The sequence below is a fragment of the Kogia breviceps genome, chromosome 14, assembly GCF_026419965.1.
Source record: "Kogia breviceps isolate mKogBre1 chromosome 14, mKogBre1 haplotype 1, whole genome shotgun sequence".
Taxonomy (NCBI): domain Eukaryota; kingdom Metazoa; phylum Chordata; class Mammalia; order Artiodactyla; family Physeteridae; genus Kogia; species Kogia breviceps.
In genome coordinates, this window is record NC_081323.1 from 66,842,344 (window position 1) to 66,867,502 (window position 25,159).

Here is a 25,159-nt window from a genome sequence, read left to right on the forward strand (position 1 = left end):
GGAGCGGCTAAGCTCGTGAGCCGTGGCCGCTGCGCCTGCGCATCGGAGCCTGTGCTCCGCAATGGGAGAGGCCACAACAGTGAGAGGCCCGAATACCGCAAAAAAAAATAAATAAAAAAATAAAAAAGAGTCCATGCTCTGAACCACTACTCCATGCTGAAGCCACGTGGAAGAATATGACGAGTGGAAGTAGAATAATTGAATACAAAATACCCACTTTCTTCGTGCATGGGCAGGACCAGCTGTCCTTGGTCCTGATATCTACCAGCCTCTCCATTGTTGAAACTTGTCTAGTGGATTCTGGAATACTAGCGTCAGCAGAATGTTAGCCCTCAAATCAGTGGAAGCTGTACAATCTCTTCTCTTTACCTTTGACACTGTGCCCACCCCCGCTTCACGCCTTCTCCCCAAACTGATTTTCTTTTAATTGGTTAAAATGCGTGAGTAGTTTAGTTTACCCTACCTGCTGAAAGCAGGGTCTTAATTAGACTTAATTTTTGAAGTTGGCAGCTGTAAACGATGTTGAAAAGATTGAAAAGATTACTGCACTAGTAATAAGATAATTGTCCCTGAGAAATGCTGTTAGCATGTAAACACAGTTAGCATATGAAATCAGAACAACTGTAATATTTCCCCCGTTTGGTGTTGAAAGATGCTCCTGCATGAATAATTATAACTAAGTGCAAAGTGCAGAAATGAAATTCTGCATGCTTTTATTCTTTCTCGCTTGTCTCACAGCTCAGAAATAAAAGTCTGCTTAGTGGAGTCTCTCCTGATGCTGCTTCCCCGCCCCCAGTGGCCATTTGAAATTAGTACAAGAGTGGGGTGACAGGGGAATTCCCCAAAACAAGGGTTGCTGGGCAAACAAAATCCACAGGTCCCTCTGCAGCTTTTTAGCAGGGCTTTGGATGGAAGAGACCACATGTACGTGCATGTGAATGTTCACAGATGTTTGCATGTGTGCACACACATACATGCACACAAACATACACACACACTCATATACAGAGCTGGAAAATGGTCTTGGCTACATAACAGCAGAAGCAGATTTAGTAAACCTCAGTCTACCTTTTTAGACCTAGAAAAGCTGCAAGAGAATATGCTGAACCTGCCCCGACTCTGAGGGCTACCTTGCTTCTGGTGAGTTTTTGGATCCTTGGATACATTGGGAACTTACTTTCATTTTACGATGTCAGCACATATCATATCTTCCCAACAGACCTTATGCTGTATGACATGTATATCAAGTATCCTGTGTGTCATATAAAGATGACCTCTCTGCTTCACCATCTCAGACATCAGCCAACCAGCAGGTTGAGCTCATCTCCTGCTCAGCCTTTCATTCCCAAGTGACTTGTCTTGACTTGCAGTTTGGAAAACATCCTACAACTCTTAAGTGGGCTGGGTTCGGAGCATGCATCTCTTAGGTTCCAACCCAACATGACTTGAGCTTCAGTTGATTTTGGTTCAACAAGAATTTGCTCATGGGCTTCCCTGGTGGCGCAGTGGTTGAGAGTCCGCCTGCCGATGCAGGGGACGCGGGTTCGTGCCCCGGTCCGGGAAGATCCCACATGCCGTGGAGCAGCTGGGCCCGTGAGCCGTGGCCGCTGAGCCTGTGTGTCCGGAGCCTGTGCTCTGCCACGGGAGAGGCTACAACAGTGAGAGGTCTGCATACCGTGAAAAAATAAAATAAAATAAAATTTGCCCAGTGCTGTCCGTGTGGCAGGACCAGGACTTCGTTAAACATGAACACAGAGAAGATTGCCTTGGAAAACAGGACACGTTGTTAAATAGTGAAGAGCAGAGAGTGAGGAGAGCAGGAGAGCCTCAGCCCTATTCGTGGGCGTGGGCGCTGCTTCTCACCAAGGGTTCCTGGGTGTGTGTTCGTGTACATTTCTTACGTCGAATTTTGAATTTTGTCGCCAAGTTTGCTTTACAACCAGTCCATATCCCATCCTTCTCTCCAACTCCAGGGCCTCTGCTGAGAGCTTTGGGACTTGACATACTAGAGATTGCAAACTTCAGTGCTCACAACAGCCACGTGGCGGCCTTAGTGAGGGAAGCATGTCAGGGGGTCAGTGGCAAGCTGGAGGGCGCGTGCCCCATCTAAGAGAGACAACCTCTCTCCAGATCTGGGCTCACAGTCAGTGCCTTACGGAAATGATGAATTCCTGTTGCCAGATCTTCTGATTTTCAAAGAAATGCCAGAACTTTGTAGTTTTACATGAAACCTCCTGAACTTTAAGTGTTGGCATCACACGTAGCATTCTTCTTTTGAAAACATCATGCGGGCTGAACAAAACACGTCTGAGCTGAATACTGCCCATAGGCCCCCAGTTTGCTGTTTGCTCCCTGTGCAATAAACCCTCAAAGATGATGTTCTCAAGGAGCCTACAAAGCAGAGGCTCAGGGCTTCCCTGGTGGCACAGTGGTTAAGAATCCGCCTGCCAATGCGAGGGACACGGGTTTGAGCTCTGGCCCGGGAAGATCCCACGTGCCGTGGAGCAACTAAGCCCATGTGCCACAACTACTGAGCCTGAGCTCTAGAGCCCGCAAGCCACAACTGCTGAGCCCACGTGCCACAACTGCTGAAGCCTGCGCGCCTAGAGCCCATGCTGCGCAACAAGAGAAGCCACGACAATGAGAAGCCCATGCACCGCAACTAAAGAAAGCCCGCGCACAGCAACGAAGACCCAGCACACCCATAAATAAATAAATAAATAAATTTAAAAAAAGAAAAAGCAGAGGCTGCTGCTGGGTGATCAGCGATGAGTCCCACTGCATCATGAATTTGGTCAACTTGAGACGGCAGACTTGAACTTTCATCGTGCTTCTCCAGTCTCATCCTTTCTCATCCTGCCCTACCCACTCCCTCCATACAGATGTCTCAATGAAGTTCGTGAGAAAAGAGCACTTACTATCCTGAATAGATCCTACAGTTATGCCAAACAGGTCACGCGTGTGAGTGAGGGGCCCCCGCCCCCGCCCCCGTGCAGAAAAGCGTAGAAATCAAAGGGGGTCATTGAGGATGCTGGGTCAGCCGAGCAGCACTGAGTACAGTGGTCATCTCCTGAGGGCTGATTATCAGCTTGCTGGGGGATCTCAGGCTCTTTCCTGACCTTGGCACAGGGTCTGGCAAATTTGGCTTTCTGGGTGTAGAATGGGTCGTTTCAGAAACAAAGCCATTGAGACCCAGTCGAGGAGAGTACTCTATTCACCGCTGAAAGGAGCTCATTGTACAGAATCGGTGGGCCCCACTGGATCCCCTTCCTCTGGCCTCCTCCTCCTCCCTTTCCCCCAGCTGGGGCTTTGTCTGTGGGCCCCGCAGGATGCTCTGGGCCAGGCTGCGCTTTCTTCCCATTTTCCTGTCTCGGCAGCTCTGGGGCTGTCCTGTACAGAAGAAGAGCTGGGCTCGGAGCCCCCACGCACGTTCTTGGCTCTTTGGGCCAACTCTGTTGTCGTGGGTGATGAGAGCGCTTCCTTCCAGGAGAGCTGGGAACAAACAGCCAGTTCACAGGCAGCTGCACGCAGCGGCCGTGCAGGAAGCAAGAAAACAGTGGGCGCTAATAACTTCTTCCTGTTCTACACTCTGCACTGAAGCCTCCCCGCCCGCCACCCGCTGGGCCTGATGCCCACACCCCCCCCCCGGAAAAGTCAAGACCATTGAGCTCCAGGTAGAGGCTCGTAAATGAATGAACTGTGGTGCTCAGCTTACTTGTGCATTATTAGAGCTTTCCTCTTTCTTCTCTCAGGTCCTGGCATCGTGAACTTTTCTTTCTTGGCATCTGGGGTGAGCCTGGAGTCATGTAGGATAAGTTGTCCAGTGGATAAAATGGTACTGTCCTTTGGTGGGAGAAATAAAGTATGGTAGTTAAAGAGGTGGGAGGTCACAAACTCAGATGCTTCTGGGGCTAGCCCAGGTGGGCGGGGTAGGGGCTGTAGTCAAGAGGAGGGTGTGTACCCATCTTCAGGGGGTAGCAGCAGGGGTTAAGAACCCACCTGCCAATGCAGGGGACACGGGTTCAAGCCCTGGCCCGGGACGATCCCACATGCCGCGGAGCAACTAAGCCCGTGCGCCACAACTACTGAGCCCGCACTCTAGAGCCCGCGAGCCACAACTACTGAAGCCCACGTGCCACAACTACTGAAGCCCACGTGCCACAACTACTGAAGCCAGCGTGCCACAACTACTGAAGCCCGCGTGCCTAGAGCCCATGCTCCGCAACAAGAGAAGCCACTGCAATGAGAAGCCTGCGCACCGCAACAGAGTAGCCTCCGCTCACCGCAACTAGAGAAAGCCCACCTGCAGCAACGAAGACCCAACATAGCCAAAAATAAAAAATTAATTAATTAAAAAAACAAAAAAGGTAGCAGCTACTCAGCTCCAGCTGCAGCCGTGCCAGCCTGCACACCCACTTGGCTGGATCTTCTGACATTTAAGAAAAGCCAGAAAGCTGGGTATTGTGAAATCACCCAATTTTTAAACGTTGGCAACTAGTTTTTTTTTTAAATCATATTGTGTGCTATGTAGGTCAAACCATACCACATCCACGTATTTTGGTTACTTTATTTTTTTAACTTAGAAGATACAAAGGTTAAATGGGCCTGGCTCTGGATTTCGGGCAAGTCTTTCTGAGCCTCTCTAAATTAGGAATACGACAGGAAATCCATAGTCTGGAAACAGAGGCAAATATATGACGTCATCAGGAGCATCTCCCAATGGTAAGAGCATAAAATAAAATCATCTGTGTTTCCAGACTCTATGGCCATTCTGTAGTAGCCACCCCATGAGGGTGAAATAAGGATTTACTGAAATAATGCATAGAAATTGCTAAACAGGGTGCTTCATAAAGACTTAAATGTAAGCTATCCTAATGGCCATTGTCATCCATCGCGTCATCTTCATCCTCATCACCATCATGAGCATTAAGAAATACAGGAGGGGCCTCCCTGGTGGCGCAGTGGTTGAGAGTCCGCCTGTCGATGCAGGGGACACGGGTTCGTGCCCCGGTCCGGGAAGATCCCACATGCCGCGGAGTGGCTGGGCCCGTGAGCCATGGCCGCTGGGCCTGCGTGTCTGGAGCCTGTGCTCCGCAGCGGGAGAGGCCACAGCAGTGAGAGGCCCGCGTACCACTAAAAAAAAAAAAAAAAGAGAGAAATACAGGAAAAGGCTGGGGAGGCAGGAAGGGGGCACCCAATCCCCCCAGGTCCCACCCCTTTGAAACCTCCTGACATTGAACCTGACTCTCACTGTAGGAAGCCTCTGCCCATCTGTCTCCTGTAGGCCCACGTGTCAGCCATCTCTCTTCCAGCTCAGGAAGGAGGCTCCCCTGTTCCGAGGCACAGCCTGGAGCAGGGGATGCGTTCCCTGTACCCGCTGTAGAGCTCTCCACTCCATCACCATGTGCCCACATCCTGGGATCCATTTTCCCCCAGTTTGAATCAGCAGTTCTGTGTGCGCCTCTTGGAAACATTCCAGACATAAAGCACTGCTGGATCACAGTTTTCCCAGAGGTGGGATATGCTAACTTTTGAACAAAAGATGTCCTAGTTAGAGGCTCTGGTGAGGAGCTGAAGAAGAAGAAGTGAAGAAAAGGGTTGGGGGGCGGGGCAAGGACACACATAGACATTTATTTTGGCAAAAAAGGATGAACGCAGGATTTTCTATCAAGAAACTTGGATTCTAGACTGGGTTTTGCTGTAAATGGTGTGTGGCCGTTAGGAAATCCACTTCCCATTTTGGATCTCATATGCCTCACCAGAAAATGATGGGTTTGATTCAGGTCAGGGCAAGAAATGTGTTTCATCTTACTGGAAAGCAGGAATCTACTGGCAGTGTCTGCTCATAGAGCCGTGTTGAAAATTTGAGGCCAAGTCATTGCTTAGTAATAATCCACCTTGGGCATCCTATAGAGAAGCTGCTGCTCACCTACCCTACATCTCTAAGTATCTTTCCAGCATCCACATTCTTAGATTCCGGGACTCAAATCTTTCACCTAGATCCCCGTGGAACAGAAAACCCGCTGAGCAGTCCCGGGAGCTGTAGAACAGAGCACAGTGTCTTTGGAACTCTGGACAGTGTCTACAGGACGCCTGGCAGCATTGGTTGCAGTTGGGCCACGTGCCATCTTGGCAACCACAGCCAATGGGTGCTAAATTGGTAGGCGCCGTGCGGCCTGTGTCTGGGAAAAGGTAGTTATGGGGCTGAGCTGGAGATGCGGCTTGTGTTCTGAGCGTCAGGAAGGCTTGCGTACAGACCGAGCCCAGGTGGCCAGCCTCAGAAGGACCTAGAGCCCTGGACAGTCTACCAGAACCTCTTGTCCTGCATTTCTCAGTTTTTTCTCGGTGTGTGGCAGGCATGCCTTCTTTCTGGTCTGAAATGCCTTTGAGCTGTGAAAAACAGAACACTGTAAAGTGACAATAATTGTCCTCCAAGAGGAACTAACGTTTGTGGCTCGCCTACACAACACCAGGACTGAGCAAGGCTCTGATACACCATCTCAGTCGGTCTTTACAGTGACTGTCGAGATGGTTATTATTATTGTTATTATAAGTTAAATAATTAGCTGAAGATCCACAACAAGGAAATGGGAAGATCCGGTACTTCCTAATACCATGTGATCCAATTCCCTGCTCCATAAGGCTTCCTAGCGCCAGCAACTCACAAAACTGTGAACTGTGGTTTAGTGATTACGATTTACCATGTGGTTGTCCCACTGGAAAACAGTAATTTAGTGGTCCAAAAGCGCAGCCTCAGGAATTAGGCTGTCCTGGTCCAAATCCTGTCTCTGTCACTTAGTAATGAATGCCTTTGGGCAAATTACTTTCCCTCTGAGCCTCAGTTACACCATCTGTAAATTGGGGCTGTTAATATCTACTAATAATACCTATTGATAATCTTAAGAGTTGTTGTGAGGTTTTAAGGAGATAGTTCTTACAACCCACTTAAAATAATGTCTTGGGTTCCATATGAGCCCAGTGTTAGCTACTATTCTGATTATTGTCATTATTGATCAGCCATGTGACCCTAGGCTAACTGCGTGATTAAGGGGGAGGTGACAATACAGTTGTTTGCCAGGCAGCAGCCATACAGCCAGGAGCTTTGCTTTCTGGCAGAAATACATGTCCAGTGTCTCAGGTAGGTGTATTCAAAACGTTGTAGTTCGGAGAACTGTAATTCTGTGTACTTTGTGAAGAATTGCAAAACCTCTGGAGGCACACACAGAACAAAGTGTTATATATGATGGTTTAGATTTTTGGTAACCGTCTGTGCTCAAAGATACACGCACCGAGCTGAGAAACACAAAAACCACTGCCGAATTTCCATGAGTCTGTGGTTTCTCCTATCTTCCCAGGCTGGGGATGGTCAACTACCAGCTCCGAGGGCTGGAGCTTCATTTTGAGGCTCTGTTGCTCATTTCTGGGGTCTGGACTAAAACATGTGTAGGGAATGCAGAAGAGCAAAGAGGGCTCTAAACTTTTAAAACCTTTAAGACAAAAGAGAGACAGAGCGAGGAAATTCCACCCCATTTTAAGGCGCTAACCACATCTGTCACCATCTCTCTGAAGCAGTGAGAGTCCCCTTGCCCTCATTGTGGGGTTTCTGCTTTCTCCCCTGGGTCCTATTTGAAGGTGAGTTTGCATTTTCTAACAAGGTGAGTCTGTGTGGTGCTGGCCAGCTTCACATTCCAAGTGCAGCCTTTCTCAGAGAACAAGGGCGGTCTGTGTCCTTGGCGTTTCTCCCTGGTCTCCCAGTGCCGCCTGCCATGCACGTGCCCCGCCTTCATCTCAGGAGCCACGGCCCGCCATGCGAGATAAGCTCGCTGTGACATCCCACAGGGACGTCTAGACAGAAAGCCCCATTGTGTGAGCACCCCCATGGCCGTGACCAGATCTCGAGAATGAGTTGAGAAGGGGTCACACACCCCTGGGGAGGGAATGGTGGAGGGAGGAGGGTTGATGACAGGGTTTCTGGGGCAGGAAGGATACCGTCACCATTTAAGTGGGGAGAAAGGAAGGGGTGGAAGCCACCCTGCTAGAGACTGAATGTGTTGTGTCCCCCCAAAATTCATACGTTGAAATTCTAACTCCTAAAGGGATGGTATTAGGAGGTGGGGCCTTTGGGAGGTGATTAGGTCATCAGGGAGGAGCCCCCATGAAAGGGATTAGTGCCCTTATAAAAGAGACCCCAAAAAGCTTCCTCGAATCTTCTGCCACATGAGGTCACAGCAAAAAGACAGCTATCTGTGAATCAGGAAGCTCTCACCAGACACCAAATCTGCCAGCACCTTAACCTTGGACTCTCAGACCCCAGAACTGTGCGAAATAAATTTCTGTTGTTTATAATCCACTCAGTCTGTGGTATTCTGTTAGAGAAGCCCGAACAGGCTAAGACACACCCATCATGAAATCTCTTGGGGGCACAGACTACGAGCACCAAAGTCCTAAGCATGCGTTAGACACTTGGTGGCTGGCTGGCTATCAGAGGTTGGGTCGTAATAGAAATTTTTGGTTTTTCACTGACTGTCCTTCTCATCTTGGATGCTTTCAGTCTTGTATCGTTCGGGATATAATCGGGGTTCTCAGGTTTCAGCCTGCGTAAGACTTGCCCAAGAGTGTCTAATAAAAATGCAGATTCTTTGGATCCTTACCCAGAGATCCTGATTCAGTAAGTTCACGCTATTAGAAACACCAGGATATTGGGTAAGGAACCAGTTTCTGGCAGTTTACAAACCTGAGCACTGGTCCAGGCTCCATCCCTTATCAAATCTGTGTTTTAGAGCAAATTGTCCAGCCGGAGCGTCAGTTATCTGATCTGTAAAATGGGGAGTATGAGACTTCCCTTGGCAGAGTTGCAAGTAGTTCACATGCTTGGCACAAAGTAAGCATTCAGAACGAAGTAGGTAAATTTACCCATTTCACGGCTGTCCAGTTATCTGCAATAACTCTCAGTTCAGAAGAACTGTGGTTGAGTAGGGTTGGGTGTGGAGGGATATGTCTGAGCCTTCATAAGCCTGGAAGAAGAAAACAAAGGGAAGGTTATCTTTGAGCTTTTAACCCAGGGACCAGACAGTTAAAATAGTGGGTTTTATGTAATGTTCAGGACAACCTATGATGTTAATGGTATCCTGTTTTCAAGGCAGGAGGTGACTGTGTATCTGGGTTCCTGTGAGACAGTCCAGGTTTACACCTATTAAGCTGGTGTAATTGTTATCAGTGCTCCTTTTCTCTTACAGAAGTTGCCAGACAATACACTCTATGCTTAACTGTCTTGCAGTAGCTCTGTAGGAGAATACAGACCCACCTGTTTACATTGTATAAATGAGAAAGGTAAAGCTCACAGAAGCTATGGAGGTCACTAGTCTAAGTGGTTGTTACCTGCTGACTCGCCAACTCCAGTACTTGGGAACATGATTATATTTGGAGACAGGGCCTTTAAAAAAGTGATTCAGTTAAAATGAGGCCTTTAGGGGGGCCCTAATCCAGTCTGACTGGTGTCCTTGTAAGACGAGGAAATTTGGGCACACAGAGACACCTAGAGGCTCATGCACAGAAGAAAGAGACCACGTGAGGACAAAGTGAGAAGGTGGCCGTCTGCAAGCCGAGAAAAGAGGCCTCAGAAAAAAAAACAACCCTGCTGGCATCTTGATCTTGGACTTCTAGCTCCCAGAATTGTGAGAGGATAAGTTTCTCTTGTGTAAGCCACGTAGCCTGTGGTGTTTTGTTATGGCAGGCTGAGCAGACTAAAACAGTGGTTATGCCTGATTTGAATCCAGAGCTGACCCCAAACCTGCACTTTTTTCCCATGAATGAACCTTCTTTGCCCCATGCCAGGCTGCAGTACAAGTGACCTTATCCATTTAGGTCTCTGGCCTGACATCCAAACTCAGCTTCCACTGGGTGGTCTCCAGTGAGCCAGTTTCTCCAGCAGGCGAGGGTGCTGAGTTTTTGATCCCATGAAGAGCTCATTGTATTTCCCAAGGCACCTGGTGTTTGGCAGTGACCAGAATAAGGTCCAGTCTCTGGATGGTGGAAGCTTCCTCCTTCTATCACCAAGCAGAGGGCTCCCGGGGAGAGCACCACCCAGCCTTCTGCAAGGTTGTCCTGGGTGTGTCTGTGCTGAGTCTGTACTGTAGGGGCCCATTGTCTATCTGTTGACTTGATGGGCCTCAGGGGGAACCTGGCTCAGAAGGCTTGAATCACAGGATTGTCTCACCTGTACACCAAAGTCATCACTCAACACGCAGGAGCAAACGCTATCTTATGATATCATCAAAGCCAAGGAGGAGAACACCCCTTCCATTGACTAAGGCTTACGCAGGTCTCAGCATAACCAGGAAAGCCAGGAATGTTTGGTGCATGCCTGGAATGAAAATGAACAAATTCTTCCTCCTCTCTGCTTTCTTTATGAAAGCTTAATTGCTTGTTAAAATTAGGCCTTTGGCCCTGATGGGCTCGAAAGTATTTGAGCCTGGCTTCCTGGTCTTACGAGCAAGACTCGAGGTGCAGACAAGTTTCAGTTCTCCAGGACCTGTAATCGGGCTCTTGCCTCTTTTTTTTTTTTTTGCGGTACGCGGGCCTCTCACTGTTGTGGCCTCTCCCGTTGCGGAGCACAGGCTCCGGACGCACAGGCTCAGCGGCCATGGCTCACGGGCTTAGTTGCTCCGCGGCATGTGGGATCTTCCCGGACCAGGGCACGAACCCGTGTCTCCTGCATCGGCAGGCGGACTCTCAACCACTGCGCCACCAGGGAAGCCCTCTTGCCTCTTTTTTAAACAGCTTTGGGATGGAAGGGCACGCAGGGCCCCTTTAAACTCAGTTTTGTCTCCCTCAGGGTACCTGCCAGGCATAGTGCTAGCTGCTGAGTTGGAACACGGTAAACATTTGGGGACGGGTTTGGCTAACTCTGCATGGTTCCTGCCGTGGCACAGTGACTGCATTTTGTTTTTAGTCACGACACATGTACTGATTTCTATCAACCATGTCCACTACCTTTTAAAAAAAATACAGACACTGAAAAAGGATTCCAGTAGTTGTTAAGGTGGTACCTTTCATTTGCTGTATTCTTCCTTTAGATAGACATTATCTAGGTTGCAGGATTACATTGTCTAAGGTGGGACTATATTCTCAGATAAGAGCTAGTGTAAAATAGTGGAGCACAGGTTTCTTGAGTGTGGGGCGCTGGGATTGAATCCAGGCTTCAACACTATCTGTGTAACCTTGGACAGGTTATTCACTCTCTATGGTCATCAGTTTCCTCATCTCTATAATGGGAGTAATGGTAGTACCTACCATAAAGTTGTTACAGTGGTAAAGGAAATGATGCATGTATAGAGGTTAAGCCAGTGCCTGGAACATGGTAAGAACTTAACAAATTATTAGCCATTACTTAACAAGTAACTTGGTAAGTTACTAGTTACTACTAGTATTCATGACTCTTCTGAACTGTGGTCAAGTAATATGCCCATGGGATAAAGCTTAGAATAAACCAAAAGAATGAAAAATGTCTTTATCTCAGGGCAAGGGCACTCTGAGTGATGAGTTCCATTAATGTGGTTGTGATGGCATCTAAATAAATTCCGAAGGACTGGTATATTTAGCAAAGAGGGCTGAAGGCTAACTCATAAGTAGTACAAGATCCTGATGGTCGAGTAATTTCTTTGCTTGGTGTAATGTACATCTTGCATGGAGCCTGGCACGTAGTAGGTCCTCAATAAATGAGAGCTATCAGTTTGGTTATTTCTGGTTCCTGGGATGTATTTGCAGACTTAGGGAGAGTATACATCATTTCGTTTCCAAGACTGGACCGTCTGTGCAATATGTTTTGGTTCTATCAAGGTCAGTCTTTGGAGAGCGTATCTGCCACAGTGGTGCAGTATGACAGATCAACCTGAAACTCAATGACTGGAAACAACAAGCATATATTTTCTCCGTGTGTGAAGGTTGGCTAGGGGTTGGCTGATCTAGGCTGGGCTTAGCTTCAAGCTGCAGATTGGATGGGGTCTGCCCCGACTGTCTCTCATCCTCCTTGGACCAGCAGGCTACCTGGGGCACATTCTTCCTGTGCTGATGGCACAAGCACAAGAGGTCATATGCTCAATCACGCAACCACATTTCAAGCTTCTACTATGTCATAACTGCTAATGGGCAAGGCCAAGTTCAAGGGATGAGGAAGCATGCTCGGCAAAGAAATGCAGAATCCCAGAGGGTGTGGATCTAGGGAGTGGTGAAAATGAGGGCCACTTATTCAACCTACCCAGTTCCCCACTTGACTTCCTCCATCTAGTCATTGCAGTAGATGATATGAAAGGGCTTTCCTTGCTTTAGGTGGTTCCCTGGTTCCCGGTCCCCACATTAAGATTCTAAAAGCACTCCACTGTAGCATCTGAGCACGTTGCAAATTCCCCTTTGGTCTCTGGGAGCCTTTCCTCTGACAGACAGGAGTTTACTCTACTGTAAACCAAAGAGTCCCAATTTAGACAGACAGGATGGATTAGGCAGACAGCATCAATGACCTGGTTCCACTTCGTTAGCCTTTCCAATTAAGGAGGATGTTACTGAAAGTGAGACCTCACAGAGGTACTGCCATACCTTGAATCCTCTGGACTGAGCCTCTGTAGGGAGAGTCTTATATTTCAAATGTGCACAGAGGAGGGGAACACAGTTTTCTTGGCGAGTGAATCCCAAGTGTCAATGACATGGCCATTTGTGAGTTACTTTGTCTTCTTCTTGGCTAGGTAATTAACATGCTAAATAGATAGCATTTTTGCTTTTGTTTTTCAGAAGCTTTTTAATGAATATTAGTCCCCTGACCCTGAGCCCAGAGGGTCTCCTTCTCCGTTGGAACACCAGATGAAGAGCTGGTGGGACACTGTATCCAAGGATCAGGCTCTGGGTTTTGTCACTACAGTTGTCAGAGGTTCCCTGTGCTTTCCCAGGAAGGTCTTTTCCAGTGGAGTTGTTCATAGGGGTTCAGGATGCATTCTCCCCTCTCCACCCCACCCCACCCAGTGGGATTCTGAGCAGTGAAGAGTAATCCCCAGACAATAGCCAAATGGGCTGTGAAGTACAGCTTAATTAATCTGGGCACGCGCCCAACACCCTGTGCAATGCTTTGCAAGGACCTGGCTTTAAAAATGAGGCTAATGTCTGAGTGTGAGAAGCAGCTTCTTCTCTTCTAATCAGAATCTGGATGGTGGGATCTGAATAAAGAGAGGGACAGACAGACACATGGAGACTGAGCTGAAGCACAGACTTGCCTGCTCACTCCCTGAACAGCACGGTGGGATCTGACCCACACTGCCCGACACAGACCAGGCTGGTGGCCTTGCCTCCTGACAACTAGAATGGGCCCTGCCCAGCACGCCTGCCTGACACAGGGACACTGGGAGTGCAGGGTCTACTCTCCCCGCATACGAGCGATACAGGAGCTGGCTGGGGGGCTTCGTCAGGGATGCTAAAATAATGAACCTCACTTGAAAAAAAGTGGTTCAGTGGAGGTTCTCCCCCGTCACACTTGCCACTGCTTTCCCCTTGAGAAGGAGCTAGTAAGGGTTTGAAGACAGAGGCCTGCAGTATTTCTCTTGGCTCTTTATGGGCCAAGGCTGCAACGTGGGGGAGAAAATGCCCCTCAGCCTCTTCCTGAGTACAAAGGAATATTCAGTGCCAGGGTGGAATGTGAAAATTAGAGTGAGACGTTCTCCTTTTTTTTTTTTTTCTTTTTTTGCGGTACGCGGGCCTCTCACTGTTGTGGCCTCTCCGGTTGCTGAGCACAGGCTCCGGATGCACAGGCTCAGTGGCCATGGCTCACGGGCCCAGCCGCTCCGCGGCCTGTGGGATCCTCCCGGACCGGGGCATGAACCCGTATCCCCTGCATCGGCAAGCGGACTCTCAACCACTGCGCCACCAGGGAAGCCCGAGATGTTCTCTTGGCAACAGTCTTTGAGCTGCACCATTGGAGAAGTGCTGGGAATTAGAACAGGAATCGGGAGAGAGGGTTCCCTCATCTTGAAGGAAAAGTCAGTACAGACCAGAGTGCAAAATGATCCTGGGGTCAGGCCTCCGACGCTCATCACAATTAGGTACCAAAGAAAAGTGAGCAAGAAAGTGAGTGACAGTTCACCTAGGGTAGGGGTTTAAGATGTTCCAATTTCTCTACACGTCCTTTTTTTAAACTTGTGGAAAGAACACTTCACATGAAATCTACCCTCTGGGCGAAATTTTCAGTGTACAATATAGTTTGTTAACTCTAAGCTCTGTGTCGAACAGCAGCTCTCTGGAGCTTATTCATCTAGTGTGAACAAAACTTTGTACCCGATAAACAGCACCTCCCCATTTCCCTCTCCCTCCAACCCCTGCCAACCACCCTTCTACTCTCTGCTTCTATGAGAGTTTATTTTAGGTTCCTCATATAAGTGGAATCATGAAATCTGTACTCTCATGTTTATGGCAGCCAAATTCGTAATAGCCAAAACATGGAAAGAACCTACATGTCCATTGACAAGTGAATGGATAAAGAAAATACGTTGTATGTATATGCACAGAGGAATACTATTCAGCCTTCAAACAAGAAGGAAGCCCTGCCATTTGTGTCAACGTGGATGAACCTTGAGGACATCAGGCTAAGTAAAATAAGCCGTTCACAGACAAACAAATAGGGTGTGATTCCTACATGTCCTTGTTCACAGCAGAGGCCAGTGGGCTGGGGCTAATTTGCATGGCTTCCTCGAAGCCCGTGTTGGAAAATCTGCTCGGATAAAGCAAAGCTTCCAATTGAGTTCGCACGGAGGGGCCGTAAAATCACGCCCATTCTCTGTAAGAGGCAGCTTGAGGTTACTTTCCCAGAATCAGGAATCCACGATGATGAAGTTCAGAGCTGACATAGTCCAGACAAAAATAGCCTTTATGTGCAGAGCTTCCTGTTTTCTTTGGAATCCACTTGCTGAAAACCATTACCTCCTCCCTAGCTGCCCCTTCCTCCTCCGTACCCACCCTGCCCCCCACCCAAGAGTTCACGTTTAATGACCCGAGACATTACCACCAAGCATTTCCAGTCAATTGGCTTTTGTAGCGAGTGAATGAATGGGACTTTCTCTGGCCTTCTCTCAGCTGAAAGGAGTCTTCCCCAGCCCATTGGAATGTGCCACACAGACCAGGAATTAAGCTCTTCTTTTCCTCTCAGTCCTTCCCTCATTCTTTCCAAGATCAGACACAAAGTGGTGGCCTTGCCCCTGATGGGGATTTTATATTCTTTCAGGTTTATTTCTAATCCTCTTACGGACCCATCTTCTCCTTCACATCAATGATTTGAACACGCTTTGAGATACTCGGCGAGGGGCCTTTGTTTCTTCTTTCTTTACGCTGACACTTCCATGGTTGGCACGATCTCCATGCGGGTGTCCCTGTATCCCCCTAATGAAAGATTACAGCCTCCTTCATCCTGTGGGTGTGGGAGGAGGTGTGGTGGGGGGAGATTGGGCCGGGCTGTCCTCCTGTCACGTGGAATGGGGGCGACAGAGGGGGGCCAGCTTCCCTGCGGGGTTGCTTGATGCCGGGGCAGTAGGTTACACTTCTCCCACCGCTCACGTGTGTTTTCCCCTCTTTTCCCACAGGCCGCACAACCGAGCCCCGTGATCACCCTGGAGGCCCAGGTGAGTTCCTTCCCGTGGTGTTTGTCGCTTTCTCTGCACTGATGTCCCCGGACCAGCTCTCCAGGGAGCGTTCGTGCGTCCTCTTGGCTCCAGGACTCAGAAAGGCTGGATGGACACATAAGGCCATCCTCCTGCCCGGTTGGAATGTGTGCGGGCACCCACATGTGTACACACACCCCCGATTGTGCATGAGTGCGTGTGCACGCGTGCCCGTACCCAGGTTCTGAAAGCACCGTGGGGAGAACCAGACCTGTTTCTTTTGAGTTTTCTTCTGCCCTTTGCTTCCGCCCAGCAGTCACGAGGAGGTGAATGCAGGGGCGGGGGAGAGGGAAGGCAGAGAGGAGGCGTGCAGTGGGGGATGGCTGCCCTCTCATGCCTTGGGTTTGGAGAACTTTCTCCCCGGGCAGTCAGTCATGTGCTTGTGTCTGCTTGCGCGATGGGCCATTCTGAGGAATGTGAATCACGGTGGCGTTTCTGTGCGGGGGGGAGGTGACCAGTGGGCCTTGTAAGGAGGGAATGGCCCTTACTGTCCACTTTCTGCTTTCCGGGGAGCTAGGACAGCGGGGCAGCTGTGAGTGCAGCAGACCCAGGTAGAGCCCTAGAGCTGTGGCTTCTGGCCCCGAGGGTCACTGAACCGCTCAGCCTCTGTCTCCCCACCTGGAATATTATTACCACAGGGTTAGTGCCTGCCCTGCAGGGCTGTGGTGAGGAGGAAAGGACAGGGTGTCTGTGAAGTCATCAGTATGTGCTAAGTGCTTGTGAGTGTTAGCTTTTTTTTTTTTTTTTAAACATCTTTATTGGAGTATAATTGCTTTACAGTGGTGTGTTAGTTTCTGCCGTTTAAAAAGAATGTTAGCTTTTTAAACCAGTAGAACAGTGCTTTTCTGACGGGACTTGAAGGGGGTGTATCTTTGGATGGATGGTTTCCTTAGCTCTGGGGGTGGGTCAGACAGTAAACAGAGAAGCCAGGGTGGATGCCACCAGCACCCCACAGCTAACGGCGGGTCAGACCGGTGGATGTAGCTGAGCTTCTCGAGGCTTCTCGGTGACCCCTGCACATCCTGGGACCAGCTGCTCACTACTCGTCACCCTCATCACGGGTATCTCTGCCCTGCTCCTCCTTCCTTCATCAGAAAGGCCGGACGTTGGGAGGAACGTGGATTCTCAGGGTTTCTTTGGGCTCTTGTGGCCTCTCACTACCCACCCCCGCCCTCCCCACGCACACTTATGTCGGCTTCAGGGATGACCAGACAGTAAAGCTGGCAGGAAGGAGCAGCGGGTGGGACTTTGAGGGGGTAAACGCCCAGTTTTTAGCCTCTGTTTGGCCATCCTCTGTTCTGGTTTTTGCCAGACTTCGGCCAGTCACCTGTCACCTCGGCCACATTTGGCCAATGTGAATTGTACCTGGGCCAAGTCACCTAGAAGCACATTCTCCCTGAAATGAACATATTTTACTTTCAGAAGCAGACTTACCCTAAGGTGATGATTCCCGATCTGGGGTATCTTTGAGCCTCAGAGGACTTGTGGCAACGTCTGAAGACATTTTTGGTTATCTCACCTTGGCAGGCTGGGAGGGAGGGGGGTTTACTACTGGCATCTAATAGGTAGAGGCCAGAGAGGCTGATGAATATCCTATAAGGCACAGGATACCCCCACAGGAAGACTTACCATGCCTGAAATGGCAGTAGGGCCAGGGTTGAGAAATGCTATCTCAAGGAATAATATTGGTGAAATCACAAGTTTGATGTGCCAGTTACACTGTGTTGCAAAACATTAAATGTTAAATTAATACAGTTGCAAAGCTCCTTGGGCGCCCTCTAAAACCACTGCAACGTCCTCTCAGAGGTGTGTGTGCCATGCTTTGGGAAACGTGTCTCTCCCCACGTATTCTGAGAGAACGTCCAGGGCGGGTTTTTGAAATGCTGGCCCTTCTCTTCTTTATCAGTCTTCTCCCAGAAGGAAAAGTTACTAGACTCAGGGAAACCCCTGGGCACATAGTCTGCACCCAGAATTCTGGAAGCCGAATCTGAGGTGGAGTGGCTGCAGCCTGGATGGTTCTGGATGGTTCTGTCCTTGGCCCTGCTGCATCTTTCACCCCACCAGCCCTTCAAAAGCTCCATGGGAAAGAACAGTCACATGCCCTGGCTCTGGGGTGTGACAGCTCGCCCCTACCTACACAGTGACCTCTCCCCGAGTCACGTCCATCTGCCCGAGGGACCTGAGCCCCGGTCCGCGCGCAGCCAGCTGTGGCACGTGGCGGGCTTTCTGCACTGGTGCCACGGCACTGGGGAGATGACTCAATATATCTCCAAACAACACTCCATCAGTCTCATCTGGAGCTCGGTCTTTGGGGAGCCGTAGGATGCTATTGTCTTTCCCCGAGTTCTGGTTTCCCATGTTAAAGAGACGTTGGAACCAAACCAAAGTGCAGATGCTTTTTTTTTTTGTAACTGTTGACGCCAAGCCCGTGGCCAGATCTGACTTCGTGCTGGGCCTCAGCCCATCCTGGGACTCAGGATGGGCTCCTCTTCAGCTGCCTGCAGGCGGGTCAGATGAGAGGGGCAGGGAAAGGTTCTCTGGCAGGACATGGCACCCCAAATATTACTCATATGGCACAAGCAAGGTGGCAGATGTGGCCGAGCTTGGAAGAGCCAGCCGTGCAGAGGTGAGTGGTGGATGTGCTCTAGGCTCTGGGTCAGTTCCCACTTCCTCCCCCTGTGCCCTTTGCTCCCAAGAAAGCCATCACCTGCTCCATCCTGGAGCACAGGTGCCACAGGTGGGCCTGAATTTGAGATTTCACTGTGAGCCATGTCCGTACATCATGCTTCAGTGGCGTGCTTGCCCAGGGCCCAGTCTGCATAGGGACATTGGGCCAACCAGGGACCCTTCCCTCCACGCATCCCCTCTCTCCCTAGTACTCGCTGCATCAGCCCCTGCCCAGTGCCTAGTGCATCTGTCCCCGGGCAGCTGTTCTGAGTTGGGGGGGTTGGATTGCTTGGCTGCTGAGGCCTCCTCTAATGCTCTGCCACTGGCACAGCGAAGCTGCTCATCTGTTGGCATCAGCAAGACTGTCTCTGCTTAACGGCCAGATTAATAGGATGAGGAAGTCGAGTAAGGTTTAAATCCCTGGTGTCAGCTTTCCCTCAGCAGGACGCCCCTGGCGGGTACCGAAGACTCCCTGACTTGCAGTGGTGAATACTTTTCTAGTCTCCAGGTGGTGGTTACCCGGGAACCAAGTGACCAAGAGATGAAAAAAAAAGTGTCTGAAAGGGATTTGAATTTGATTAGCGGCATCGTCAATGATCCCCACTCTTACTGATAATTACCACTTGCCAAGAACTGGTTTCTCCCACTGAATCCTCAAATGCCATTATTACATAGGTCTTTTCATGATACCCAACTTCCAGATGAGGACCCTAAGGGTCAGAGAGGTTAAGTAACTTGCCCAAGGTCACACAGGACCTGACATTGGTGAGTGTCAGACTTGGGGCCATATGCTATCAGAATCTATCTTCTCAACCTCTCTCCTGGTTTTCCAGAAAAAAAAAAAAAGTTGCCTAGAAAGATTTGCTGATGGTCAGAAAAGCTGGAGGGACGAGCTTGACGTATGCACCCCAAGTTCAATATAGATAAATAGATAGATGGATGGATAGTGCTTTGTACAAGTATCCACAGATGTACTTAGATAAGTAGGTAGAGGGATGATAGATAGATGATACGTGGGTGGATATATAAATAAATAGATAATAATGCTTCATGATGAGTGATTCTTTGACCGGTAGTTTTGCCACAAGCCTGGTAGGTAAAAGGGTTTAAGCAATGGACCCAATAGAAAATTTATTTTTTAAAACAACAAAAATGAAACATCTCCCTGTGCATCAGTAGTGTTTTGGTAAATATGAAATGCTCATTATTTGATTCTCTCTTTCTCGTTGATCCCCAAGATGGTTTATCATTTCTGAATTCCCTCCAATTGGCAAGGCCTCTCGTTATTTAATTTTAGCTTCTCTGTCTCCCTTCCTGCCGCCCCTTCCCCCAACATCTTCACTGTCAATTAGTTCGTGGCCTCTGCTCCAACAGTGAGATCCCCTGGGAGTTGTAATAAAGGAACTCTTCAGTAAAGATTTGTCAGTCTGGGTCTGCTGTACTTGGAGGGGAGCAAACCTTCCTTTACGCTGAGCTTCCTCTCAGGACCTGAAGATCAGGTGCATCAGGAGGAAAACTCCTGACTGCTCAGCTTTCAACAACCAACCAGGTACTTGAATTTCTTTGATCAACCAGCTGGAGGTGTAAGGGGAGGGAGTTACATTCACATTATTTAAAGATGATGCTGGGGTCATTGAAGATTGTGAACAAAACTCACGAAGAAAACGAGTAGTGGGTGGAAGGAAATCAGTCCGTGAGAAATTCATCCATTCATCCAGTTGGTTATTTAATAAATAGTTGGGGGTCCAGGAAGAGGCCAGGCCTTGATGCTAAATGTACAGCAGTGAACAAGACAGAAGGTACCTTTTGCCCCTGGAGCCCCCATTCCGTTTGGGGGAGTCAGACGGTGAATTTAAGAGCAAATAAATATGCCCGTGGTTTCAGGGAGTAATGAGTGAACAAAAACAAGACCAGCGCGTCTGTAAGTGGGAGTGACTGGGGGCCGCAAGGGGGAGAGTGTTCAAGGAAGTCTCTCTCTGGAGGTGAGTTTTAAGCTCAGGAGGTGACATCCGAGCTGAGGGCTTACAGTAGAAAGAGTTAACCAGGCAAAGAGATGGCAGTAGTTGTGTTCTGAGAGTTTTGCATGTTATATCTGGGTTCCTGTAAAAATAATGCCAGTTCTCCTTAGAATCAATTAAAAGTTTTAGCTCCTTGGAGCTCCCTCAGTGCCGTGGTGTCATTAGAATGTCAGGATGAATAAGGAATTACCTTATCAGACAAGGCTGAAGGGCAAGGACTGAGGGGGTGGGACAGAGGAAAAGGGGCTTAAATTTGGGGCCATCCAGTCAAAACTAACACCCGCGGCGAGCATTTTGACAGGGAACTTCTGACTTGAGCAATGTGCTGTGATAATGGGGCTTATGTGAGAAATCAGCTAATAGTCATCATTAGCTAATTAGCTGGCTCCCTCTCAGCTGAACTGAAGCCTGAGTCTAAACCAGTGGTTCTCAACTTGGGGCAAATTTACTCCCTTCACGCCTGGGGACATTTGGTGATGTCTGGAGACATTTTTGATTGTTACAGCTTGGGGGCTGGGGAATGCTACGGGCATCTAGTGGGTAGAGGCTAGGGATGCTGCTAACACCCTGCCATGCACGCAGGAAAGAATTATCTGGCCCCAAATGTCAGCAGTGCCAAGGCTGAGAAGCGGTGGTGTAACCTCATGTGCCACGTGGACAGCTTATCTTACAAAGACAGTCCCAGCCACATAACTGTGACCCTGTAGAAGGGCGAAACTTGTTCCTTCCTTGGTGTTCTCTTGTTTATGTTCAAACATCCTCCTCTCTGGTTAATATCAGACCTCCGCCTCCAGGCCCTTGGCCGTGACACCTCCATCCCCCAAAGCCTCTAGGTCTGAGTTGCCAGGGAGTGACTGCACGCAGGGTCGTGACTCATGATGCATAGGAGCATGTGCACAGTGTGTGGAAAAGGGAAAAAGCCTCTTAGAGATAGTTTTCTGAGAGATGCTAGAGCCCAACAGCATTTGGAGAAAAATGCAGCATTAAAAAAAAAAAAAAATTAGAAAGCCCATCGACGTGGCTGAGTTCAGAGAGGGTTGGGCTAAGGTTTGTGGACCAACGGACTTGTGAAAACCTCAGCTTCAAGGCCCAGTTCCTCTTTCAGAGGCAGACCACAGCCTCTTCTGTGCAAACTTCTTTCTCTTGAAGCTCTTCCCCCACTCCCGAGATTAAAGCAATTGCTGTCTCCTCGCCTCTCCTCCAGCTCTGGGCTTCGATTAACCTTTTCCTCCGTGGAGAGCGGTTTGGAGAAAGTGATCAGGGAGCTTCTGAATGGCTCTTACCTGAGTCTCCAGCCCATTAATTCTTATGGTGCCCGGCATCTGTTGAGAGGACATTGAGACCAGATTGCTTCTCAGCCCATCTGCTTTCCTCCCGCAAGCCTCTTTGGGGGAGCAGAACCTCTCCAGAGCAGACAAGGCTGATTTTGGGACAAGCCAGATCCCTCCACCGCGGTCTTTTCCTCTGGCTCTGATTTGCTGGGTCTTTAATTAGACCTGGTGGGAGAGGTGGGGCGGGGAGGTGACCAGCTGGACCACTGCCCGGGCCAGGACTTGGCTTGCCAGGCAAGGAGGCTGGACCTGGCAGTAGAAACGTTCTCGGGGAGGATTTGCCTTCCTATGGCCACGGCGCCTCTCTAGTCTGTATGACTCAGGGCAACGTTCCGTAAACAGCCGGCAAGTTCCCCAAAGTGGCCACATGCGCCGTTTTGAAAAATAGATCGTGTTGAGGTCATTATTCCTCTGTTCTCCGTGGGAGATGACTTCTCCCAAGACATTGATGGTTTGAGTTTAGCTGTTGACTGAGAACACTTCAAACTATTGCTCTTGTCAATAATGACCAACATACATTGACTATAAGTTTACTATGAGCCGAGAACTGCACATTGTATGTGTATTTGTAAATTTAGTACTTTTAGCCAATATCCACTAAGCGCTGGTAACATGGGTTGGGCGCTCTACTAAGTAAGCTCTTTACATGGATTCACTCAACTCAGATTTCACAGCTGCCCTCGATGGGAGGTATTAAATCATCCCTGTTTTACAGATGAGAAACTGAGGCATAACAAGATTAAGCTGCTTGTCCAACAGCTGACAAGTGGAGCAGCCGGGATTTGGACCTGGCAGTCTAGCAGGTACAGATCTTAGCCCCATTTTACAGACAAGCCGACTGAGGCCCAGAGAGACCGAGTTTCCTATGAAAGTCATACAGTCAGTAAGTGGTTGAGGCTGGATTAGAGCCAGGTTACAAATGAAGCACCGTCTCCTTCGCTGCTGTGTTGCTGAGACATAGATTAAATATAGATAGAGAATAGATACAGATGATAGATAGGTATAAGAGGTAGAGATGTAGACATAGTTATAGATCTGTAACTTAATTACATAATGTGTATGTGATGTACAGTGTATACAGTCAGCCCTCTGAATTCCCCATCCACAGATTCAACCAACCATGGTTCAAAAATATCTGGAAAAAAATTCCAGGAAGTTCTAAAAAGCAAAACTCGAATTTGCCATTTGCTGGCAACTATTCATGTAGCATTTACATTGTATTAGGTGTAATAAGTGATCTAAAGATGATTTAAGGTATACAGGAGGATGTGTGTAGGTTATATGCAAATACTATGCCATTTTATATAAGGGACTTGAGCATCTATGGATTTTGGTCTCTATGGGGGTCCTGGCACCAATCCACCTGGAGATACTGAGAGACAACTGTATACACATAATACACATATACATTATGATATCATTATACATTAGATGTCATATATTATACATTATACATTAGAAAATATAATTCTATGTCTATCAATATATCTAATTTATATCTCTATATCTGAACCTATATCTATCTAATCTATATCTAATGTATATATGTATTATAGTGCATACATTATTATAATGCATGTATGTGTAATGTATACAAATAACATATATATGCTACATATAGATTAGATAGATATAGAGATTAGGAATAGAGAGATAGATTAGATATAGAACATATACAGATATGACGTAGCAATGAATGTAGATATAGACATAGATAAGATTTAGATATAGATATAGCTACAGATATAGTTATATGTATAGTTACAGATATAAGTAGAGATAGAGACAGAGGTAGAGATCACTCCCTTGGCCATCCCCAGCAGACGGGTTTGGAATTATCTGTCCGTACGGAGTGAATTCCAGGTGCGGAGCCGAGGTTCCATGCAGCGGGAGGGTCCCCCTGCAGAGAGCAAGCAGAGTGGCCGCACAGTGAGAAGGAGACACTCACATTTCCCTTCCAGCAGATGCACCGTCTTGAAGAGCACCCGCCCACACACCTTCCAGCACTGAGGGGAAGCCCACAGTGCCACCCGCTGAGCAACGTGGCAGTGTCGCCAGATTTGCATCAAATTACAAGCTGACGTCTCGGTGAGCAGGCGTTGCTTCTGTTTGCCATCCATAGCACATGGACCAGGATCTCTGAGGCTTAGTCTGTCTGCTCCGTGAGGTTTTCAGGCAGAACGGTGTGAACCCAGGAGCTTAAAAAGAGAAGGTTCCAGGCCTAGAATGTTCAGGCTGGGTTTGCAGGTTCTAGTTGTCCAGATAATTCCGTCAAGAAAATCGCTTTCACATAAAATAGCAGCACGACGGAGGTCCAGGTGGGGGAGGGACATCAAAATCAATACCCAGAGCCCAGACTTGGAGGATTTAGGAACCAGAGAAGATCTGGATGCTGCTTCTGCAACATCGCCTGTGTGTTTGCTCCACACCTAGGACTTTGCTAAGTGCTTTTTATGTATCATCTCATCTAATCGTGATGGCAGCACCTGGGGAAAGGGCTTGCATTCCCCTCCTTTGCAGGTGAAGACACTGAGACATTGACAGGTTAAGTACTTGGTTCAAGGCCACAGCCCTCCTAAATTGCAGAGGGAGGACCGAAGCCAGACCTCCGTCTCCTGCAGCGTTTGCTGTGCCCCCTGCCCCTCAGGGCTCACCTTTGTGCTTTACATGTGGAAAAACCCAGAGTGGCTCCACAGCTTTCATGGTCACCCAGCACGTTAGTGGCAGACCTGGATTCGGTTGACACTTCATCATTGCCAGTCAAATAAGCCACACGTGGTTCCTGGCCACGGGAAGTTCAGGGTCCGTGTGGAAGGTCAACAGCCCCACGTCTACCTCATGCACCCTCTTGCTGATGCCACCTCGGATGTTAGGTCTCAGCTGAGATGAAGCGTGTTGGGTGTATTCTGTCCCCACCCTCCTCAGACCCACTCTCCACCCATCCTCCCTTCCCTCGGCCCCCAGAGGCTGACCTTGATGGATTTCATCAGCACGGACTTCTCATTGCTTTGGTCCAGGGGAGGCGCTGGCAGAAGATGGGAGGAGGTGGGGACAGTGGAATGGTGTCATTTTCTGTGGGTTGGCTGAGTTGCCTGGGAGGGCCACAGCTCCTGTAGGGCTGCCCTGTCCCATAGCTACAACTACGCTCTCCAGGACCTGATCACACGGATCAGGTGGTAACAGCTCCCCGCTGTGGCCGGAGCTGCTTTGTCGGTTTCCCTTAGAAAGTGTCTCTTGGTAAAGTGTCCTCAGCTTCCCCTAGGAGAGTGGCCTCTGCTTCCTCAGGGCCTGGACACGGAGCCTCCAGCCCCTTCCTCCCATAGCACTGCCAGTGAGGTTTCCCAGGGTGAATCACTGTCGTTTCATGTTCTGTTGTGAGAAAGTGGGAGGTCTTCAGACCAAGGGAAGGTCCCAGAATGGATGGGAGAGAGCAGTGATTCTTTTGAAACCGAAT

The 25,159-nt window shown here is 48.8% G+C and overlaps 1 protein-coding gene across 1 annotated transcript in view; it reads left to right on the plus strand.

Annotated features, from left to right (window-relative positions):
- Nucleotides 1-25,159, plus strand: part of XYLT1 (xylosyltransferase 1) — a 325,897-nt gene that overhangs the window by 73,692 nt on the left and 227,046 nt on the right. The window contains exon 2 of the mRNA XM_059038015.2: nt 15,612-15,650. Coding sequence (XP_058893998.1) covers nt 15,612-15,650 — 39 coding nt within the window. The remainder of the gene's footprint in view (nt 1-15,611; nt 15,651-25,159) is intronic.